This window comes from Gopherus evgoodei, chromosome 9 (genome assembly GCF_007399415.2).
Source record: "Gopherus evgoodei ecotype Sinaloan lineage chromosome 9, rGopEvg1_v1.p, whole genome shotgun sequence".
Taxonomy (NCBI): Eukaryota; Metazoa; Chordata; order Testudines; family Testudinidae; genus Gopherus; species Gopherus evgoodei.
The window spans coordinates 15,259,959-15,281,914 of NC_044330.1; the positions used below are offsets into that span (position 1 = coordinate 15,259,959).

The 21,956-nt window shown below is 41.6% G+C and overlaps 1 protein-coding gene across 1 annotated transcript in view; it reads left to right on the plus strand.

The window, feature by feature from the left end:
• SPATA16 (spermatogenesis associated 16) overlaps positions 1 to 21,956 on the plus strand; it is a 121,100-nt gene that overhangs the window by 16,342 nt on the left and 82,802 nt on the right. Inside the window, exons 2-3 of the mRNA XM_030575458.1 lie at positions 5,495 to 5,640; positions 17,177 to 17,266. Of these exons, the coding sequence (XP_030431318.1) occupies positions 5,495 to 5,640; positions 17,177 to 17,266 (236 nt within the window). The remainder of the gene's footprint in view (positions 1 to 5,494; positions 5,641 to 17,176; positions 17,267 to 21,956) is intronic.

The window sequence follows — 21,956 nt, forward strand, 5'->3', positions numbered from 1 at the left end:
GTACAGGTAGGAATTGACTCTTTGTGTCCTAGCCCAGTGCCTTAATGACAAAGCCATCCTTCTTGTCTATATCAAAGCTCGTCTGGCAAATCTTTGTTTCTTTTAAAGTAGTTTGACGAGGCTCATGCTCCCTTCAAAGACTTTAGAAGGATTATAGCACTGAACATGGTTTTTCAAATCAAAAATAATATGAAACCTTGAGAAAGACACTGAACTGAAGAATTTCAGTGTCTGGATCCTGAATGATTCCCTCCTTCTCACTATCCTTTAAGAACTTGCAGTCTAGGGAGTAGCCTCAATTCTCCAATTCCCATAAATTTAACAGAGGTCACAACATGACCTATTCAGCTGAGAAGCATTACCACTGAGAAACCTTGTGATACCTTTACACTCATTGATGTGTGAACATAATTCTCAGAATCTTTTAGCCACACATAGTGTGTTTTACCAATAGAAAGACTTCAGCAGATGTATATGGCACCATGAGTAAAGTTACAAGTGATGAATTCTCTGATTTATAACTCTTCCTGGTAACAAGATAATAGAAAATTGTAAGCTTATAGGTGTTGCAGAGTGCACAACTTCTTCCAGCAGAGGCAAGAAAGGAAAGAGAAGATATTCATCACCCCTAAACTAAAGGGTCTCTTGGTTGTATGACTCCTGTTGTCTGTTTTGAGACCAGCTCCATATTTTACAATCACACAAAATGAATTTTAAAGACCGTGGTAGCCTTGTAAGGGTTAAATGTCAGTGACGGTACATGAACCTTCCTGTTTTTAGTGTGTGTATGTGCAAAATAAGATGAGACTATAGAGACGCTTACTGTGCCACCTTCTTATTTAAAGAGATGTGTTGGTCTCTTAACGTAGCTTAGCACATTTTAAAAAGAATTGAGTATTGCATCTAAAACAGATATTAGCAGATCACAAATTTTGGCGTGGAGGAAATGGACAGAGAAGAAACCAACATATGCCCAGTCCTCCATTCCAAGGTTCTTGAGCACAGTAATGTGCATGGTAGGCAATCCAGAATTGTCAAACCTGAACTCGGGTGGCAAGGCCTGGGTGTACCATGATCCAGGCAGAAGCTACTCTTCTGAGACAGAACTTGCTTGGGAGTTAGTGCTCTCTTGGGATCCTATAGATCATTTTCAGTGAGATCTTAGAGTTTAAAGGCACATCTTTGGCAAATCTGAAATCCTAACTCAGTATTGCCAACCTCACGAAATCAAAAATCGAGAGTTGGACCCTCAAAAATCAAGCGATGGGCCCAAAATATCATGAGAACTTTTTGGCATAAAGATTAGACTGATTTTTTCAGTCTGCCTTTTGATTTTTTTTATCTCCCCCTGCCCATCCCATGTGCGTCTCTCTCTCTCTCTCTCACACACACACACACTGTTGCCCACTCTCCCAAATCTATTGGGCAAATTGTTTTTGGCCTCTGCTGCAGGAGCTGCCCATCTTCTGTCCCCCAGAGCCCCAGTCAGTTCAACATCCACCCCTTCTGTTTAGTTCCCCCAGCCTCACTTCTGCTTTTTTTAGTGCCATTTGCCACCCTCCCCCAGGCCTGAGGGGCTGCAGTGGGTGCCCTATCCCTGCTCAAGGCTGATGGGGGGGCAACTCCAAGGATTCTTCATGCCCACTATCCCTGCCCAGACCAGATGCTGCAGGGGTAAGAGGGAGGAGCAGAGGTGTCATCCTGCTCATATTTCTCACAGAAAGGTAGAAGGGATTAAGAAGCAGAGCCACACTGGACTGTTGGGCTCTTAGGGCACATCTACACTGCAATTAAAAACCTGTGGAAATGAGTCTCTGAGCCTGGGATAGCTGACTTGGGATCATGGGGCTTGGGCTGCAGGGCTGGAAATTGCCAGGGGAGGGGAGGGTCTCAGAGACCATGCTTCAGCCTGCCCCCAAACATCTACACTGTAATTTTCAGCCCTGCAGCCCAAGCCCGTTGAGCCTGAGTCAACTGGCCCAGGCCAGCCACAGCCATGCTCCAGGTCTTTTATCACCCTGTAGATGTACCCTTTGTTCCCTCCTCCCGCTGTGAGAAGGATGAGAGCAGAGGGGAGAGACTGTCAGCTTCTGGCAGGGCTGAACTTCATGAGGGGGTGGAGCCTCTCACATCATCGCCAGAGGAGCTACAGCTCCCTCCGAAATCCCATCACTATGAGAGTTTAGCTAACACTAAAGCCATCATTTGTTATCCCCCTCCCCCACACCCACAATTGCTTGGGTCTGGTAGCTCCTCCCCTTAGGCTGAGGGGAGGGCCCTTTAGCTGTGGGTAGGCTTGCGCCCACCCTTCCCCAGTTCCCAATAGGTACCACTAAATCCATCCTCTTAAAGAGATCTGCTCTGATCAGGAGGAGTGACATATTACAATTACACTTCTGTTAAATTATTTTCTCTAAAAACATTGTTGTTCTACTGGATCCACAGTGTGTTTGTGATTTAATTCAGTGCCCCCCTCTTATGAATGGTCAACTAATTTATCCTCATTTCAATTTCCCTTTTTATGTGACACTAGAAAGTTATTCCATTGTCGTGGTAACATCCTGTTAAATAGGAGGATCCGATGACTATAGTCCCATAGCTTGTCTCTGTAAAGAAAAACAAACTCTTGTAATTATTGTTTTGTTTTTGATATTTACATGGCAAGGATTTGTAAACTTGTTCCTTTTTCCTAAATAAATAAAAAAGAGAGTTTGTTACCTTGTCTGTAGCTGAGGCAGTTTAGTACCGGTTATATCCAAACCAACTTTTTGTTCTTAAATTCTACCCAGGAGTTTCTGAGCACTCTTGCTAATCACTTCAGTCTTAGGGTACATCTATACTGCAAGCAGAAACTGGCTGCAGGAAGTCTAAGAGCACATACTATAGCCCTAATAACAGCTGTGTAGATGTTCAGGGTTAGGCTCCAGAGCCCAAGGTCCAGCCTAGGAAGCACGGTGGGCTTCACAGACAGGCTCTGAGAGTCGCTACTGCAGATTTCCACTTGCAGCACAGATATGCCCTTAGCGAGCCGGTAGACAGACCGATGGGCACCGACTCTCTGGGTGCTCCGGGGCTGGATTATCTCCAGTAGGCTGGAGACATATGAGCTTCAAGGCCAGGTGAAGAGCTATGAAATATCAACTGTTAATCTCAACAGTTGGCAAAGAAAGCTCCCTCAATGGAAAAATATGTATAACCAGCAACAGGGGATGGAGCAGGATAGCAGGAAACAGATCATAAAGGAAGAGCAGATTATCCTCATCCCCTAAAAGCATGAGGATCTTTATAAAATATTTTGGCTTGCAAGTAGATATTGAGGTTATCTGTTAACAAGGGAAAATTAGTGTTAGTGCGATATATTCCCACTTCTCTGCTATTCCTGGCTGTAAGCCATATGACTTGTGTATCCTCAAGTATAGTAAACAGTTGCAGGTATATTTCAACTTGAGGACTGTAACTTTCTGTGGTGAACTACACCATTATTTTCCTAACACATCTGAGGATGGCAGCTCTTTTTAGTAGTCTATCGGCATGTCTGGTGAGACGGGAGGCCCTTTTTGACAAGTATTTTACAAGTCTTATGGTCACCACATATCTAGCACTATGGATTTTCATGAACAGATTCTACTGTTACCACAGCCCATCTATTTAACACAGCTGGAATCGTCTCCCATAGGACCAGATTCTAACATCCTTATTAATGTTCAATAGCACCTTAATCTACTTATAATCCCATTAAAACCAATGGGGCTATATGCTGAGGAAGGTGCTGCCCAAGTTGAGCATGGGATCAGAATCAAGCGTAGAAAGATTTCCTTGGTACACAAAGAGCAGTCATTGTCTACATATCTGTTGGTTCTATAATCCTTCTGCACTTGCCCTGAAGATCTCAAAGTGCTTTGGAAACATTCATTAATTAACCCACGCAGACCCCAGAGAGGTAGGTACTAGGGTCAGCGAAGACCGCCTGACTACCATGCTTGGGGCGGCAAAAGCATAGAGCCGCCCCTGGTAGGTACATATCATTATCACCATTTTACAAACAGGGAAAGTGAAGCACAGAGTGTCCATGAGTGAGTTGCCCAAAGTCAGAAAGTGAGTGTGCTGGAAGCAGAACCAAGAATTGCAAATTCCAGTCCTAAAGCCTAACCACTGTCCTCCAGGGCCACCCAAGGGGAGGGGCAATTTGCCCCAGTCCCTGGGCCCCACAAGGGCCCCCACAAGAGTTTTTCAGGGGCCCTGGAGCAGGGTTCTTCACTCGTTTTGGGAGCCCCGGAAAACTCTTGCTGGGCCTGGGCTCCGGAAGCTTCTTCTGCTCTGGGTCTTCGGCGGCGGAGAGTCCTTCAGCGCCAGGGCAGAAGGACCCCCCCGCTGCCGAATTACCCCTGAAGCAGGACCCGCTGCCGAAGTGCCAGGTCCTTGGCGGTAATTTGGCAGCGGGAAGCCCCCGCCATGGGTCTTCGAGGCACTTCGACGGCAGGTCCCAGAGCAGAAAGACCCCCCGCAGCCGAATTACCCCCGAAGCAGGACCCACCGCCGAAGTGCCAGGTTTTTGGTGGTAATTCGGCGGCGGGAAGCCCCCGCCATGGGTCTTTGGGGCACTTTGGCGGCAGGTCCCAGAGCGGAAAGACCCCCTGCTGCTGAATTACTGTTGAAGCGGGGCCCCACCACCACCAAAGACACCAAACCTCCTGAATCCTTTGGGCGGCCCTGCTGTCCTCATAGAAAGGCCCTGTAGAACTTTATTATAAAATGATTCCCTTTCATAGGCCTTTTAAAAAGCTCATATACTTGAACAGAGAAATATATTTGTGCTTCAGAATTCTGCAAGAGTCCTAAAAACACACCTATGCATAGGAGATTACTCACTATTAAATTCTATACAATTTTAAATTAACAGAATAAAACCAAGGATATTGGCTTCATCCCTATTATATTTTATGGGACTTTTCCACAATGGCAAATAATTTTGCCCATTACTTGGGAAATGGGAAAGACAATTGCCTCCTTATTTCCCTTTGGTTTCCTTCTATTATATCCTGGGAGTTCTTAACTGTAAGTCAGACTATGGCAGCCTAGTCTAAAGTCTCCTCTCTTTTGGTATGTGGACATTCATAAATGCTTCCTGACACTGCCCTTGCTTAGATGCCTGATTCAGAGACTCCCAGAGAATTCAATGAGCTTGGGAGCAGGTTCTTACTTTGTGAATGGGGGAAACATGGTTATCTTTATTTATTTGTGCTTGTTTAGCTTTTAATTTTTTATATGTTGTCTGGAATATGCCTTATATGGAGTATTGCACAATGAAAGGTGACAGTATATTTTATACTGCATTCATAGATAGTGTGTATCGATTGTTATTGTATTAATCTGAATGTTTAAAGTAAGAGTATATTTCACTCAGACGTCAACTTTATTCATTCATCAGCTAAGAAATGCATTTAACAGAAGTATATTGCAAATTAGTAAACAATGTTTGTTTGTTTTTCAATAGCTCTGCAGTAAAGGTGCAGCATTAGGGAAACCCTTCGATGCATCCCCCCAAGATATTTCAAGTATTGCCAGTTTTATTGAAACGAAGCTTGTAACCTGCTACCTAAGGATGAGGAAGCCTGACCTGGCGCTGAATCATTCTCACAGGTAAAAATGAATATTGATTAATGTGTTACTAGGGCTTGAAGCAGGGAAAAGAAAAGCAAGTATACATTTTGGACTGGAAGGATTTGCAGCAGTTTATTACCCAATCCTATGACAAGAAAAGGGGAATCAATAACCCACCTTGAAAAAAAATCCCACTTGGAATAGACTAAGAGGAATGCTGGGAATTCGGTCAGTAAGGCACAGTGATGCTGGAAGGCTCAAATAATTGGAAATGAAATATAATCCCTTTCTACTTGTTATCAGTTCAATGTCAGGCCAGAGGTGACTTCAAATTCTTTCCATCCGATGGTTCTTTGCTGGTCTCAGTCATTGTCCACATCTCAAAGACCAGCACCACAGCTGCAGTCTTGGCAGAGAAGCCAGAAATCAAAAAGGCATGAAAATGAAATGTTCCCTTTGACTCTTTGGAGTCAAGATTTTGCCTGGACTCTCCAATCAGTGTTCAGGAACATTAGCAGAAGCTTGCACTGCCACTCTCCATCCTGTACCTGTTCTGTAAACAAAGGATTTCACTCTGTGGCCTGCCAGTCCACCACTTTTCATTATCATTAAGTACACCGCTACCCCGATACAACACAACCCAATATAACACAAAATCAGCTATAAAGTGGTAAAGCAGCGCTCCAGGAGGGGTGGGGTGGGACTGCATATTCCAGCGGATCAAAGCAAGTTCGATATAACACAGTTTCACCTGTAATGCAGTAAGATTTTTTGGCTCCCGAGGACAGCATTATATCGGGGTAGAGGTGTATATCTGAATAAATACTGCAGTTAACGCAGGTTGAGTTTTTCTTACAATTGTCTTAAGTGAATGTAAATGAGGGGAAACTATTGTGAAAGAGACAACTTGATTATATCTAAGAAGAAAGGCATGTTTGTGCCTAATACACTAGAGAAATTGGTGATGGATAATTCATCAGTATAAAAATATGATCCCTGTTATGGTGCTAAACTAGTAATCTGCTACATTAAGGCCAAGTGATGTCAGGGGGAGTTCTGCATGCAGATCTACAGTGATTTATAGCTCTTGGTGTTGGTGCCCCCTGAACAACTCTGCTCTGTAATGTGCCACATTTCTTAAAAGATTGTGCAAAGAACAATACTGGAAGTTTACTTATTTGCCTACTTTTGGAAACATGATCATGGAGATCCTTGCCTCATTCTAAGCACTATCATAGAAGATTAGGGTTGGAAGGGACCTCAGAAGGTCATCTAGTCCAACCCTCTGCTTAAAGCAGGGCCAATCCCCAGGCAGATTTTTACCCCAGTTCCCTAAATGGCCCCCTCAAGGATTGAATTCACAACCCTGGGTTTAGCAGGCTGATGTTTAAACCATTGAGCTATCCTTCCTCCCCCCCCCCACCAAGATGCACACTGTAATAAAATGGGGAGGCTAACAAATGTGTATACTAAGAATTGGCAAACCTTCTTTTGCCTGTTAGGGAGGGAAAGATAGCTCAGTCATTTGAGCATTTGCCTGCTAAATCCAGCATTGAAAGCTCAGTCCTTGAGGGGGCCACTTAGGGATCTGGGGCAAAATCAGTACTTGGTCTTGCTAGTGAAGGCAGGGGGCTGGACTTGATGACCTTTTAGAGTCCCTTCCAGTTCTGTGAGATAGGTGAATCTCCATATATTTATTTTTTATATTTTAAAAATACTAGGATTGCAAAATATGGCCATGATTCTGTAGTGGGCCTCATGCTGAGGAACCCCAGTACCTGTTGCACAGTCAGATGGTGAGGCCTTTTTGAATTCCATGGGAGTCTACCCATGTGGTGTCATGGCAGGAGATAGGGGCCATAGACAAAGTAAATGAAGTTGGCTTAGGATCTCTGGGTTACGGAAGAAATAAAAGATCTGGTGTTGGGTTGGGGTGTTTTCTGTTCTTTTTTTTCTTGCATCTGATTTTAACAGACATTCTAACTTGCTTTCCTTTTAGTTACTAAAAAGGAGAAATGCAAATCAATAATGACTGAATCCTCAATTTAATTCAATTAATAATGCAGATGATGAAATAAATCTACACACTGTGCTTGTCAGACTGTGGAGCTGCAGGAGCAGATACAGACAGTACTCCAATATGAAAATATTCTGAGCTACTATTAACATAAATACAAAAAATGAAGCATAATCAATATCTGCTTCTCAAAAAGAATAAATAAATAAATTACTCTGAGGACTCAGACTAAAAATAGCTCTTAGCCATCAGTTATCCAGTGCATGCAGAATTTTGCTTCCTACTGAGTTTTTATATCATCACTGCGTTGCAATGGTTAGGTAGTAATCATGAATCAAAATTAAAATATTCATTTCTGCACTTATTTGCATTTGCTAGATTATCTTTATTTAATTTTATGTAAATCTCACAGTTCCTGCATAAGCTTCAGAAGCCTTAGTAACTAAAAACCCTCACGCATCTTTGTGTGTGCACGCTTGCACTGTGACCCAAGGATGCAAAGCTGTTCCTCAAATGTCTGATCATTAACTGGGGTCTGGTCTACACTACAGACATATATTGGTGTCACTGTGTTGCTAAGGAATGATGAAGTTATGCCGACCGTAACCCCCTGTGCATGTCAGTAAGAGAGCTTCTCCTGCCAACATAGCTAATGCCTCTTGGGGAGGTGGATACACCAACAGGAGAGCTCTCTCCTGTCAGGTTAGAATGTCTTCATTAAAGCGCTACAGCAGTGCAGCTGCACCGATGCAGAATTTTAAGTGTAGATGTGCCCCTAAATAGAGCAGTTTTGTCAGTTGTGATGCTTCATTCCAAGCATATTATACAATATGCTTAAAAGAAGCTCGTACAATGTTACAACTGACCAAACTCCAATGTCTATGTTAAGCAGAGTCTGCTGGTTCGGGGAACAGCTTTCCCACTAACTGAGTGAAAGAGAGACATTTCCATTGTCCTTACCTTTGGAGCATGTGTCGGGGGTAAAGATGGGCTCTTTCTTACAATTGGAAATAAATCTGCTGGTTATTGCTCTCAGGACTTGAGGCTGCCTTTTTGCACTGAGAGGAGAGGACATCCATTGGATTTTGACCATATGGCAGGCTGACATAAAAGATGCACACTGGGTGATAAAAGGCTATTAGAAACACTCCTAATTCATCACCAGTGTGAATAAATACATCTGAGTTGACCTAGCCCACGGGTAGGCAACCTATGGCATGCGTGCCGAAGGCGGCACACGAGCTGATTGTCAATGGCACTCATACTGCCAGGGTCCTGGCCACTGGTTCGGGAGGATATGCATTTTAATTTAATTGTAAATGAAGCTTCTTAAACATTTTAAAAACCTTATTTACTTTATATACAACAATAGTTTAGTTATATATTACAGACTTATAGAAAGAGATCTTCTAAAAACGTTAAAATGTATGACTGGCGCGCGAAACCTTAAATTAGAGTGAATAAATGAAGACTCGGCACACCACTTCTGAAAGGTTGCTGACCCCTGACCTAGCCAAGCAGCCACCACAGTAGCTTATTTGACCACTAGCTGTCATAATTAAGTAGCCATCAAGCTAATACCTAACATCCAGTCTAAACTGGTAAAAAATACAGTACTCCGATAAATAGTGAATCATACAACATTTACATTCCCTGCAGTTCTCTTGGCCCAGGCATTATGGCATATACCAGTGTTTAATGATCCTAATAACCTCAAATGGCTTGCTGAGAAATTGGATTTTTCCCTTTTGTTGCAGAAGGCAATTTTCAATTACACCAGATGGCAAAACAGTGAAGGTTTAAACTTTACGTCAAGAAACTGACTAGAACCTCGGAATCGTGCTGAGGCCTTATGTCGCTCAACCTGATCTCCAAGGTTGATTTTTATTTTATTTATTTATTTATTTTTGCTCCAACTGAAAGCTGTTTTGAAACAGAACACAATGTTTCAGCTCATCAGTCTCCTCTTTTGAGCCTGTCCTTTAGAGGATCTGGCCCAACAGAGAAATACAAGAAGCTGCAGTCATATGAAGAAACAAAAGTGGCAGTGCAGTGGCATGTATGACTATGTAACCAAGAGGAGCTATTATGATTTTGTTTTCTCTGTGCATCTTTAACATTGAAGAGGGTGGAGATGAACTATGATTCAAGGTGGAGGATCTGGCAAAGCAAGACAGACATTCTGCTTTTTCAAGGAGACTTCAGTTTTCTGCCTTGCTTCGCTGGTATTCCAAGTGCTGGAGGGGCGCAAGTGTTAGGAAACAGAAAGGAGCTTTGGCCTCACCTTCACATCTGAGATAACTACACAAAGGCCAACAGGAAGCTGTTTTGTTCGCTGCACTGTTTTGTCGTATGACCGTAATCTATCCAGCAACACTATGGTTGTGGAGTCCATAAAAGTGCAGATTATAAATCCAGGACATTGCCTGATTCCTTCAGAAGTTCAAGTAGGATAGTTAAGCAATAAAATGTAACTATCCAACATGGTCAACTAGTAGGACTTCACACCCAATGTTATTTCAATGAAATGACAGTAAGTCTTCTGATGTTGTAACACAGAAGTACAGAGATGGCCAATCTGTAGGCAAGCAATGGCCTTATGCTCCCCTCCATTAAGCACTGGAAAATAAAAATCACAGAAATTCTGGGTGGAAAAATGAGGTATGTTATGGAGGACCATCTGGAATGAAAAGTTTACTATGCTTTTCTTACCAAAAAGTCACTGGCATCCCCTCAACATATGTCCTTCAAGAAAAGGAATGTATCAAGCAGGAGACAGCTAGGAGTCAGGGGAAAACCACCCTTTGCGGCATGTTTCCCTCTCTGAATGGTGTAAATGATGCCTGACAAAGCCAGAATTACTTCTTCCTTGATGAGGGTTGCTGTGGTGGACGGTCTGAGAACTGTGGGGTTTAACCCAGGTTTCCCTTCAGACCCCACACTTTCTTCAGGTATTGCCACCTGCTAATTCTGCATCTCTCTTCTGAAAATTGAATGCAAGGAGGACTTCACCCTCAGCAAACCCATGTCCCTTTTCTGTTAAGGTTGCATCTTCTGTGCCTTTTTATGTGTTCAGTGGAGGATATGGCCCTTTGTAACACCACTTGCGCAATTTATGGGAAGCATATTAATTATGTAATTGTTATGTGATAACTAATTGATAATAAATAGCATGGTGACAGCTTAAGGTAATACAGTTAGTGGGAATCAAAGGGAGGAAAAAATAACTATAGATGGGAAGAGAAGTTTGCTGATAAAACTGGAAAAGGGAGAGGAATTGAGACCAATGCTGATGATTTGTGGAAGGGAAAGGCCCTAAGATATCATATACATCCCTCCAACCCCATGCCCTCACTAACACTCATCCCCCAAGAGAAAAGGAATATACAAACTTTCTGGAGAATCCAAATGAGTGGCTTCTAATAACCTTTAGCAAATATAAGGGGTACATTGCAATATACGTAATTGATAAGCAATTCTTTAATACAAGACTATTCACTTGAGATGTTCTGAGACATCATAAGCTAGAGGCGCTTTTAAAAAACACCTAGCATCCTACAATAGAATTCCCTTCTCTTATGCTGCATTTCAAATATTTCTTTATAATGCAATTACTTTATGAAAAACATTTTCAGTTAACTTTCCCCACCTTTGAACTATATTTTATTTCCAGGGCACTAGATCAATTACATATTTGTTATCCAATGGGGTTGATCCTGCCCTGCATACTCCCATTAACTTTGAGGGTGACTAATGCCCATAGTCTGTATTATTTTGTAGGATTCATGCAAAAAGAAGCTCCTGAAACAGCTTTTCTTCCTCCTTAGGAGAAACACAGTTCATGATTGAAAAGATTAATGCAAAGTCCAACAGGTTTTATGCAGGCTGAGTTAAATATCCTCATCCTAGAATTGACAGCCCTTGTAAATATATTAATGAAATTTGGTAGTCAAGAAATTAGTACTTGTACAGTTGGGAAATCAGTCAGGAGTGGATTACATGAATAAAACAGGGAAAGCAGAATCTGTTCACCCAAATTAGGAATAGCTCATGCCCGTGAACTGGATGCCTTGAAACAAGACCTTTCTAAATATCCTTTCATTTAGCAAGGAAGGAGAATGTTCTTCTTGTTTTTCTCCTTTATAGCTAATGAATTGAGAGCTGGCGGGCAGATGTATCTCTTGGTTTGCAATTCAAAGTGATTCACCACTGAATCCTGTGCAAGAAGAAAAATGTTTAGCATGGAAGATGCATTTCCCTTTCCTGTCAGAAAAAAAAGATATTATGTGTATGAGAAAGCCTTGGTGTAAAAACCCCTTCTTTATGTTTAGACATGAAAGCAGCTTCATGATATTTTTTGGTCTGTGTGCTAAAAATGTCCTCTGCTATCGCAGACACTATATTCACAGCTAATTCTGTTAGGCTGTACTAAAAAAATCTGATTACACAAAATCAAGTTGTATCTCAGACAGGGGGAGGGAGAAACAGTTGTCTCAGCAACAATGTTGTGATCCAAACCCCATCAAAATCAGAGGGAGTCCTTCCATTGATATCAGCAGTCATTGGATCAGCTGTAGTGAAGATTAAATTAGAAAGGATTTCAAACTAATTTTCAGGTTACCATAGAAGACATTTTAGATCGTCTTCTGGGCAGGCATTCTCCAGCATGCTCATAGCACCATTCACAGGTGTAGCCAGTGGGGAGGTAATGGGATATATGTCCCCCAGCTTTCTAGCTCCAGCTTTTTATTGTCCTGTTGATATCCTTGTCAGAGGGGCTGCAAGTGTCATGAATGTCGTTAAATGGTCCTCTCCTCCCTACGATAATTTTTTTTGTGGTGACACTTATACCACCACATTCTCGCCATCATGGAGAGATTGCCAATGAAAAGTAAGCTCACATTCCTTCTACCCTCCAGAAGATACCAGCAAAATTAATGCAGCCTCTGCTGAAGAAGGTATGTGCAAATAGATAATTACTGGGACAGTGTGAAACAAAAGGTCGGATTGCTTGCAGCAGTTTTCATACATTTTATTACAAACTCAAACTGGGGCCCATTTTTCCCTGTGCTGTTCCTCCCAAATTGCCACATTCCATGGAAAAAAGTTTGCCAGTTTTACCCAGCCCTAGTCATTTTATGGGCCTACCCAAACATTCCGGGTAGCTTAATCACTGGCTGTATATGAAAGCTTTCAAAAAACATTGACACAAATTTTGAGAACTCCAAGTTTTGTATGCTAGGAGACACTCCTCCCTATCTTCAAAACAGCATCTACAAGGAAACTTGTTCAGAACATTAAGATGGGTGTGAGGAAATGCACCCCCATGCTGTTCCCCCCAAAATGAAATCGTTAGAATCACCATGTAGCTAAACACACACAATTCCAGACACTATGATGGGGTCAAGTCCTCAGCTGGTGTAAAGTTGAGTAGCTTCATTGATTTCAATAGATATGCTGATTTACACAAGCTGAGGATCCAGCTGATGCAACTGTCATTTTGTGGGGCAGGAACTGTCTTTATGTTCTGTATTTGCATAGCACCTACCAGAATAAGGTCTACAGAGAGACAAATAATAATTATAGTAAGAGAGATTGTATCGGGGTGGACTCAAACAGTTCTAAGACTAGTTTGATGAATACTGGACTTTAGCTAATGAGCTACCTGGAATATACAGGAAAGAAAGAAAAGCAGCCACAAGTTAAAACTAAATTGTATAATAATCGGAACTTGTCAGTCTCATCTATATACTGAATGTATAACTACTGAAAACAATGGAGCCATGCCATTTTACATCAGCTGAGGATTTGGTCCACTCTGTATAATATTTTCTGGTACATTACTGCACATAACATAACAATGTTACATATAACGTCCAGTGACTATATTTGTATAATTAGTGTATATCAGTGATGTATGTTCCTACTAGTGTATAACATTGCTTCATCTTACACCTATCTATACATCTCCCTGTGTAGGTGATGTCAGCCATACCTATCTGACTGGATAGCTCAGTGGTTTGAGCATTGGCCTGCTAAACCCAGGTTTGAGAGCCCTAATCCTTAAGGGGGCCATTTGGGGATTGCTCCTGCTTTGAGCAGGGAGTTGGACTAGATGATCTCCTGAGGTCCCTTCCAACCCTAAAAATCTATGATTTACTTTTGTACACCTGGGCAATTATCTGTAAATACCTCTATCAATTAAAAATGTTAAAGCAAATGTTTGTGCAGTAAGGTAGGAATGCATTACATGCAGGATTTCTCCCAGCTGACAGATGTGGTATCTGCAACTTCAAGCCCATGCTACTTCAGTTAAAGAGATCACTTCTCTTCTAGGAAGCAGCCAGCATTTAGCTTTACTGTGCCTAGCCACCAGAAAGGGACATGCTCACAAGCACTAAGCCAGTGAAATACATTTGTTTACTTGTAAAAGCAGCAAAGAGTCCTGTGGCACCTTATAGACTAACAGAAGTATTGGAGCATGAGCTTTTGTGGGTGAATACTCACTTCGTCGTACGCATGGCATGACATGCATCCGACGAAGTGGGTATTCACCCACGAAAGCTCATGCTCCAATACTTCTTTTAGTCTATAAGGTGCCACGGGACTCTGCTGCTTTTACAGATCAAGACTAACACAGCTACCCCTCTGATGATATTTGTTTACTTGTATCTTTCATCTATAGAGACAGCCCCTTGACTTTTTTTTCTACAAAGACCAACTAAACGCAATGTGCTGGTAGGTAGTAAAGATGTTCCTTTTACTGTTAATCAGATTTTCAGAGCTAAATCCCCACTGCAGTTGGGAAGAGCTGCAATAAAAAGATGTGCATCTCTGGAGAAAAGGAAGAGTGAGGCTGATGTTTTCCAGAGATCAATTTTTATACAGCAACTTGCCTTTCTTGCTGTATCTGGTGTTTTTGGAGTTGGGAAGTCAGCTCAAAAGGGAACTAAAGGTAGAAAACTATGGTCAAATACGTACACCTTTAATTCACGTGCCCTGATAACTCTGATGGGACAAAGCTGATGTCTTGTTTTCTTGTTTTCCCCCTTAGAACTTGAAGAAAAGATAACAGGACAAACTGTATTATTTTTAAGGGAAGATGTCAAGATGAAAAAATGAAAATGTCAAAAACCAGGCTGATATACTGTATTACTTAAAAACTGTTTTGTTGAGAAAAACTGACCAAATGATTTAGGAAAGTCATTTACTGGACAGTCTTTGGATTACACTGCAGCTGAAAAATAAATGAAAATCTGTGTTATGTTTACTTTAGTCTAGTCCCTTTAATGGTGAGGGGGAGAGGTCAGGGGAAAGTCTGACAAGAACACATGTTTTAATCTTCAGACATAGGGTTTTTATTTTCAGTGTTTCCAATTAAAACTTTTTTTGCATCTGGATCAAGAAATAGTTGTTTCAAAAAAGTTTATTAAAATTCCTTTGTCTTTATGAGGTCGCCCCCAAAAGCATATCAGTAAAAATTCAATGGAAGCTTTGCACCTAGTGGCGAGTGATACTTCTCCACACGTTAGACACACAGATCCTCATGACCCTGTAGTACAGCCACTAGGCGCATCCCCTTCACTGCTGGATCTTCCCCACCTCCTTTTCCTTTCAGCACCTGTCATTGTACAGAGTCCTCCATGGCTGGAGATGAATACTGGAGCAGGGACTTGTTCTCAGGGTTCACAGCCTCGCAGGTTCCCACATAGTTGGATGGACCTCCAGTCTGCTCTCATTTTAGGGATTGGCTTCCTGGATTGTTGCTTTTCTTCTCTACCTCTGTTTGTATCATTCATTTTCCTTTATATGACCCTCCCACCCCCCACTCCTGTCTTTGTATTTTACCAAAAATGGCTTCTCAGATCTGGAGATAGTATTATCCAGGACATGGGCCAGCTTTACCCACTTTTAAGTTCATCACATGACACGAATTATAATTATTCTACAAAAAAGCTGCCAAACTGTAGTGGTTTGCTGTGTCAAACAGCTGTTCTATGTAAATCCACAGAACTTGGCATGCCTGGGAGTGTACACGTCTCTGAAGAAATAACAGCATTCAGCTGAACGATCAAATAATCAAAGATAGTTTTTAGGTCTCTGCTTATAGCGAGTGAGATATTTGTTGTAGGTTTTAGAGAACGCTATCATATTTTTTCAGTATAGAGTTTATAGAAAGAAAGACGGAGCTGATCTTTTAAGATTAAGAATGAATCAGAATGAAAAAGGAGAGCTGAAATCTAATTCTTTGAGATTCTGCTACAATTCTGTATTTATTATAAACCTATCAGAGTACATCCTGCCCTAAGTCTTGTAGAAAATGCGTTGCTAACTACCAGGAAATTATTGATTTTTTTTTCATTGCTGTTGCTTAGCTCTGGTAGAGCCGATAACTTGAAAAAAAATCGATGTTGCTATTATCAAGTGTTGACCACAGTTTATAACAGCAATAATCTCCTTTCAAATCTCTTCCTGCAGCACCAGTTATCATTCAGTTGGTTAAAGGCATTAATGCCTTGGGAATACTGATCATTAAATGTCAATAATATTTAAAGTCCTTTGGGATTGCTTTCTGGCTAAACTCATTTTTGGTGTGCCTCGGAGTCTTTTGAATTTCCAAGTTCTCCAGCATTTGGTTCAGAAAATGTAGTATCTGATGCAATATCTGTCTATCGTTGGTAATAGGGATCAACCTTTTAAAAAGATGGTCATTCACCACAGCTAAATTATAACTAATATTTCAAATTACTGAGGGGGGTTGAATGCTGTATTCTAGATAAATCCTTGTACCGCCCTTATGATTGTAGTATCTAAGCCCTTTCTGGTAGAGAAATTGTACTGTCAGCAAAGAAGTAGGATCCAGCTTCATCCTGAATCTCTGTCCCCTGCTTATACCAAAAGACATACTGCCTGTCTATTCTAATAGTTTAGTGTATACTAGTTTTTCTTACACCTCCTATTGATAATAGGCCCTGCTTCTGCAACTGGATCCATGTGTGAGGATACCCACATTCAGTGAAGGCTGAGAAAGGTACAAGGATTCACCCACACAAATCCAACCTGAGAGAGACTATCCTTTGTTACAATTTTGGAAACACTCTCACTGGCTTTCAGGATTTTTTAAATTAGTTATGTGTGAATAATTCCTTTAAGATAATAATGTAAGATTATCATCAAACCTAGAAATATAGATGACAGATAACAAAGGAAGTTCTACAATAATATGTGGTATCTTTGCTGATGTTATATGCTAGCTAAATGCAGTATAACATGTGCTCACTGGGACTTTAAGAGCTGTTTCTATAACAAAAGGCAAAGCTATAAATGAAATTGCATTTATGATACAAATTTAATAGACATTTTAATAATGCCTGTTCATCCATCTTAGCTGTCAAAGGAGAAAAAGTGATAATTCAGTATTGGGTTTGGGAAGATAGATTTTGAATTGTGTATAGAAAGTGTGTACAGCATGTGCCTTAGTCAGAGTTTGATATTAATGATCTTTCAATAGTGTAACAATTTGAGGTTTAACTTGATTATCTCTTTTACGTTTCAAAGGAGCATTATTTTGAACCCAGCCTATTTCCTGAACCACCTTCGTCAAGCTGCTGTATTTAGATGGTTGGAACGATATTCCGAAGCTGCAAGGTATGGTTGGCATCTGTGGATTTTCTACATCTAAAGTTTTCCCTACAGCTCCTTCATTCCAGCTGCCAGTACTACAGACAATTGGGGAAAATATTTCCTACAGCTCATCAGTCCTAGGGACATTATCATGTGTCCATGCGTCATTCTAGCGGTCCATGACTGTCAGAACTCCTTCATAGAGTAAAATTCATGTAATACACAGTGATTGCTCCTCCTTTCTATATTAAAGTGCTACTAGGCCCTGATACTGCACCATGAAAGTCCCTGGCAATTTTGGTTTCACCGGGAATAGGATCAAACCTATAGGAGAGCTCTGGTCCTGCTGCCCTTATTCACATGAGTAGTCTCACTGATGTCAATGGGACTGTTCACGTGAATAAGAACTACTTCAGGGGTAAGATCTTGCAAGACTGAGCTTTACTTGTGTGTTTATACTGGAAAACTGTGTAGGTGTTGTGCAGCAGTGGTGCAGCTGCACTGGCACTACCAAATGGTGGAAACTGTAATGTCGGCAGGGAGCAAATATTGTTACCACCTGACAGGTTTATATAAAAGAAGTTACCTTCCAGGAGGTGAGTGAGGTTGCTTGGTGTAATGCAAGAAGTAACTATATACCTATGTTACTGCTTCTACTCAGCACTTATACAGAACCTTTCATTTGAGGAGCATGAAGGGTTTTACAAACCATTAGTGAATTAAGACAGAGCAGGTGTGAATTGGGTAAGAGATATAGAACAGTCTCTTCACTCACTGCTGAAATCAATCACCTGTGGCATAGAACATGGCAGCTGTTTAATAATGAATGGCAACCCTTACACAACAGTTTAGTATGGGGAGGGAAGGAGACTTTATCCAATCAAAACTTCAGAGAGAATTTAGGGAGGCCATTTGTAATTATCTCTGGTGAACTTTGCCCAGCAGCTGTGATTAACCCTGTAAAAGTTGTCATGGGATCTTGGCTCACAAGTGATCTGAATCTTGTTTTACATCTCATTCTAAAGAAAGTACCTCCAACAACACAATGCTCCCTAGCATCTTGCTGGGGTATTGGGTCAGTATTGATTCAGAGAAAATTGTCACCTATTGAATCACCAACACTCAAGGTTCAGAGTAGCAGCTGTGTGAGTCTTTGGGTATGGCTACACTTACAGTTGTACAGTGCTGGGAGTTACAGCTGTCTTCGTACAGCTGTGTAGGGAAAGCGCTGCAGTGTGGCCACACTGAAAGCTACCAGAGCTGCAGTGTGGCTACATTTGCAGCATTTGCAGCGCTGTTGGCAGTGGTGCATTGTGGGCAGCTATCCCAGCGTTCAAGTAGCTGCAATGTGCTTTTCAAAAGAGGTGAATGAGGGGGAACATGAGGGAGAAAGAGTGGATTTTTGGATCTTTCAGCTCCCTGCCGCAAGTTCTAAGGATTAGAGCATATACATCACCAACCTGCAATCAATTTAAAAGTTTCGAGCCCTTCCCCCACCCCTCTCTTATTCACTAAATGCAAATTATGCACTCCTAAATAGCCTTCAGACCACATAAGCAGCTGCTCAACACGGACTCCCCCCTCCCCCTCTGCTGTATGACTTCTCTCTTCAGGCAAACAGCTGTGAACCTTCCAAAGCAATTCCCCTGCCTGCCTCTGCTCTCTCGCCCAAGCAAACAGCAGCTGTGTTTGTTTTTTAGATAAGCAGCTCGGGGAAGCTCAGAGTTCAGCCATTCTTCCGGTTTGTTGTGAGCAGGCATTCTGGGATACCTCCTAATACCCTGGAGGCCAATAACAGCACTTTTGGTGGCCACACTTGATGAGCAGCGCTGCATCACCAGCGCTGCAATCGTTACACCCCAAGAAGACCAGGTGTACAGCCAGCGCTGCAGCCAGGGAGTTGCAGCGCTGGATGTGCCTTGCAGGTGTGGACAGTTACTCAGTTGCAGCGCTGTAAACCCACCACCAGCGCTGCAACTCTCCAGTGTAGCCAAGCCCTTTAGCCGCAAAAAGAAAAGGAGTACTTGTGGCACCTTAGAGACTAACATCTTACACAGTTTTAAAGGTTGTAGCAGGAGACGACATTATTCCATGACTGGCAAGGAAGTGTGTATTTTCAGATCTGTTAATTCTCTGTTATCCCACCAACAGGCAAGGCGGTTTTACTTGAAACCAGGTAGAAGAATGTATTTTTCACTTCCAGGAGTTGATCTTTTCTAGAAAGTAATGCATAGAAAATGAAAGTATCTGAGAGCATAATGTGATCCAAGAAGAAAATGAGGTGCTCAGATATCTAGTAACAAAAAAAAAAGTGGTTGGTGTTGCTGCAGATAAGTAATCATTCAACAGGAGTACTGCATCAGCAAGCAGGAAGGCACTGGGTCAGCTTTTTTTCGTGTCAGGAAGCTTTCATGGAACTAGTTGTTTTTAAATGAGATTATTATTATGTATTTCGCAAAGGAGGAGACATTTCTGACAGATGGAGACCAAGTGGATCCAAATAAGTGACAGTAATATTGTGAGTTTAGCTTAGTTTACCATAGTACTGTAATAACTGTGTGGAGTTTTTGTTCCAGCCTTGTGTTAAACTAAGCTAAGCAGCGGCATCTCTTTGGAGTCAGTGGTATCAGTCTGACCCTGTTAACAATGTAGAACGCACTCTGTCTGTTATAGAGAGACTGCAATATGCAGGTGTTTAGCTGCAGTTTCTAAAAGTCTAAATATGTTTTTGTTAGCATGAGCTGTCATTTATCTTTGCTTGCTCTATGTATGTGAATGAGGTTAGTGTGTTTCCTTGTGTGATTTTTTTCTCTCTTAGTTATTATTACACATATCCAGAACATTGTTATAGGCAGTGAACAATTGTTTTTGGTGGAGGTAGCATATATGTATACAGCAAATGGGCAGGAATAACTCAGCCTACCTGGCAGGTTGTGGGTGCCCAAGATAGAGAACTATTGATCTCTTTGAGGATATAGCAGGCTAAATTCCCCAGAGTAAATTCTGTTCTCTGTTTCAAATTCAGAGATGATGTGTCAACTGATGTATGTCACACTCCACTGCGTTCAGTTAGACTCCTTCATATTTATTTACACCTATTCCCTCCATATTTAAGAAGACTGGACTGGTATAGTTGCACACTGAATAGCCAGAAGGTACAAGTTAAAGTAGGATGGGGTAATTTTTACTACCTTCTGGCTCCTCGTGTAACTGACACCAACTCAGGTTGCCTCAGACATTGGTAGAATGGATATAAGTATGTATGAAGCAACCTGAATGCCAGGGAGTCTAAATCAGTGTGAGCAGTTGAATGTGTATCACTGCCTGCCTCGTCTCGGAATTTGGCTACATGTGTCTAAATGAGTCCTGTATGTGACTCTAATAGGGTTGCCAATTTTGGTTTGATGTGATGATGCCTCCAGGAATATATGACATAATCTTTACTTAAAGATTAATGTTTAATTCCTGGAGACACCAGGACAATCCTGGAGGGTTGGCAATAGGGTGACCAGACGTCCCGATAAAATCGGGACTATCTCGATATTTGGGTGGTCATCCCGATATTTGTCCCAATATTTCACTCTGGGTTTGTTTGTTTGTTTTGGGTTTTTTTGGGTTTTTTTTAGCTTTTTTGCACCACTGATGGAACCTCCCACCCCCATGTGTCCCAATATTTTCTTCATCTCATCTGGTCACCCTAGTTGGCAACCCAAGACTCTAACAAGCTGCACTCATGCAGTGTACAGTGTTATACAGTAGTCCCAAAGGCACTGCTTGATGGATCAGAGCTTTGAAAAATGAGCAGTTCTAGAAAGTGGTAGTCACTGACTCTAAGACATACTAAATATTTCAGTAAAAATGTTTCTCCTCCAAAGGTATCTCTGAAATGTGGAGAAATGGATTAGAGGGTGGGGAGAAACTTGAAGTCTGACAAGAAGCATGCTGGATTGCCTGTAAGTGACAGAGCATCTAGGGAAGTTAATGAGGGCAATGCCAGAGGTGTTGTCACTAAACACTGCCGTTGAGGGATGTGGTAAGGCAGTAGCCATAGAGAATGCATTTCCTGCAGAAATAACTGGGCAAAGCAGGGGGCGTAGATATGAAAGCTATCATTCTTTCCTACCTTGCTAATATATATTACATGTGATCTAACCTCTTCAGCTGGAGCAGGCTTGAGCCTGAGTAATACAAAGTGAAAATTTGCAATGCATAGAAACAGTCAGGCTCCATATTGGGTTTGAAACCTGAAGATCAAAGTCCAGAAGCTTATCTTTGCTTCTTACAATAAAACCATTTTGCTGTCATCTTTTTGCTGCTCAGAATACTGTACTGCCTGGTTTAATTGCATCATGTTCTGTGAGGCACTTACCATAGAACTTTTTGTAACCAATTAGAACACTAGTGACTTGGAACTAGCTGTAAAAAAGCAAAAGAAAGTGGATCAGAGCACAGACTCATTCTCCCTATGCCAGAACACCTCATATTCACCCGTGACTCCATACAAGATAGTGCTAAGCAGTGCTGAAGGAGGAAGAAGGTTTAGAATCCTAATAGTCCCAGTATGGATGACTCAGCTGTTTACTGCTTCTTTTTAAAATGGCATTAGATAGTCCCATCCATTGTACAGCAAACCAGACTTGATAGTTCTGAAACTCAGCACTGTGTCTATTACAGGCGCTTTCTCTCTCTCTCTCTCTTCCTCTCCTCTCTCTGC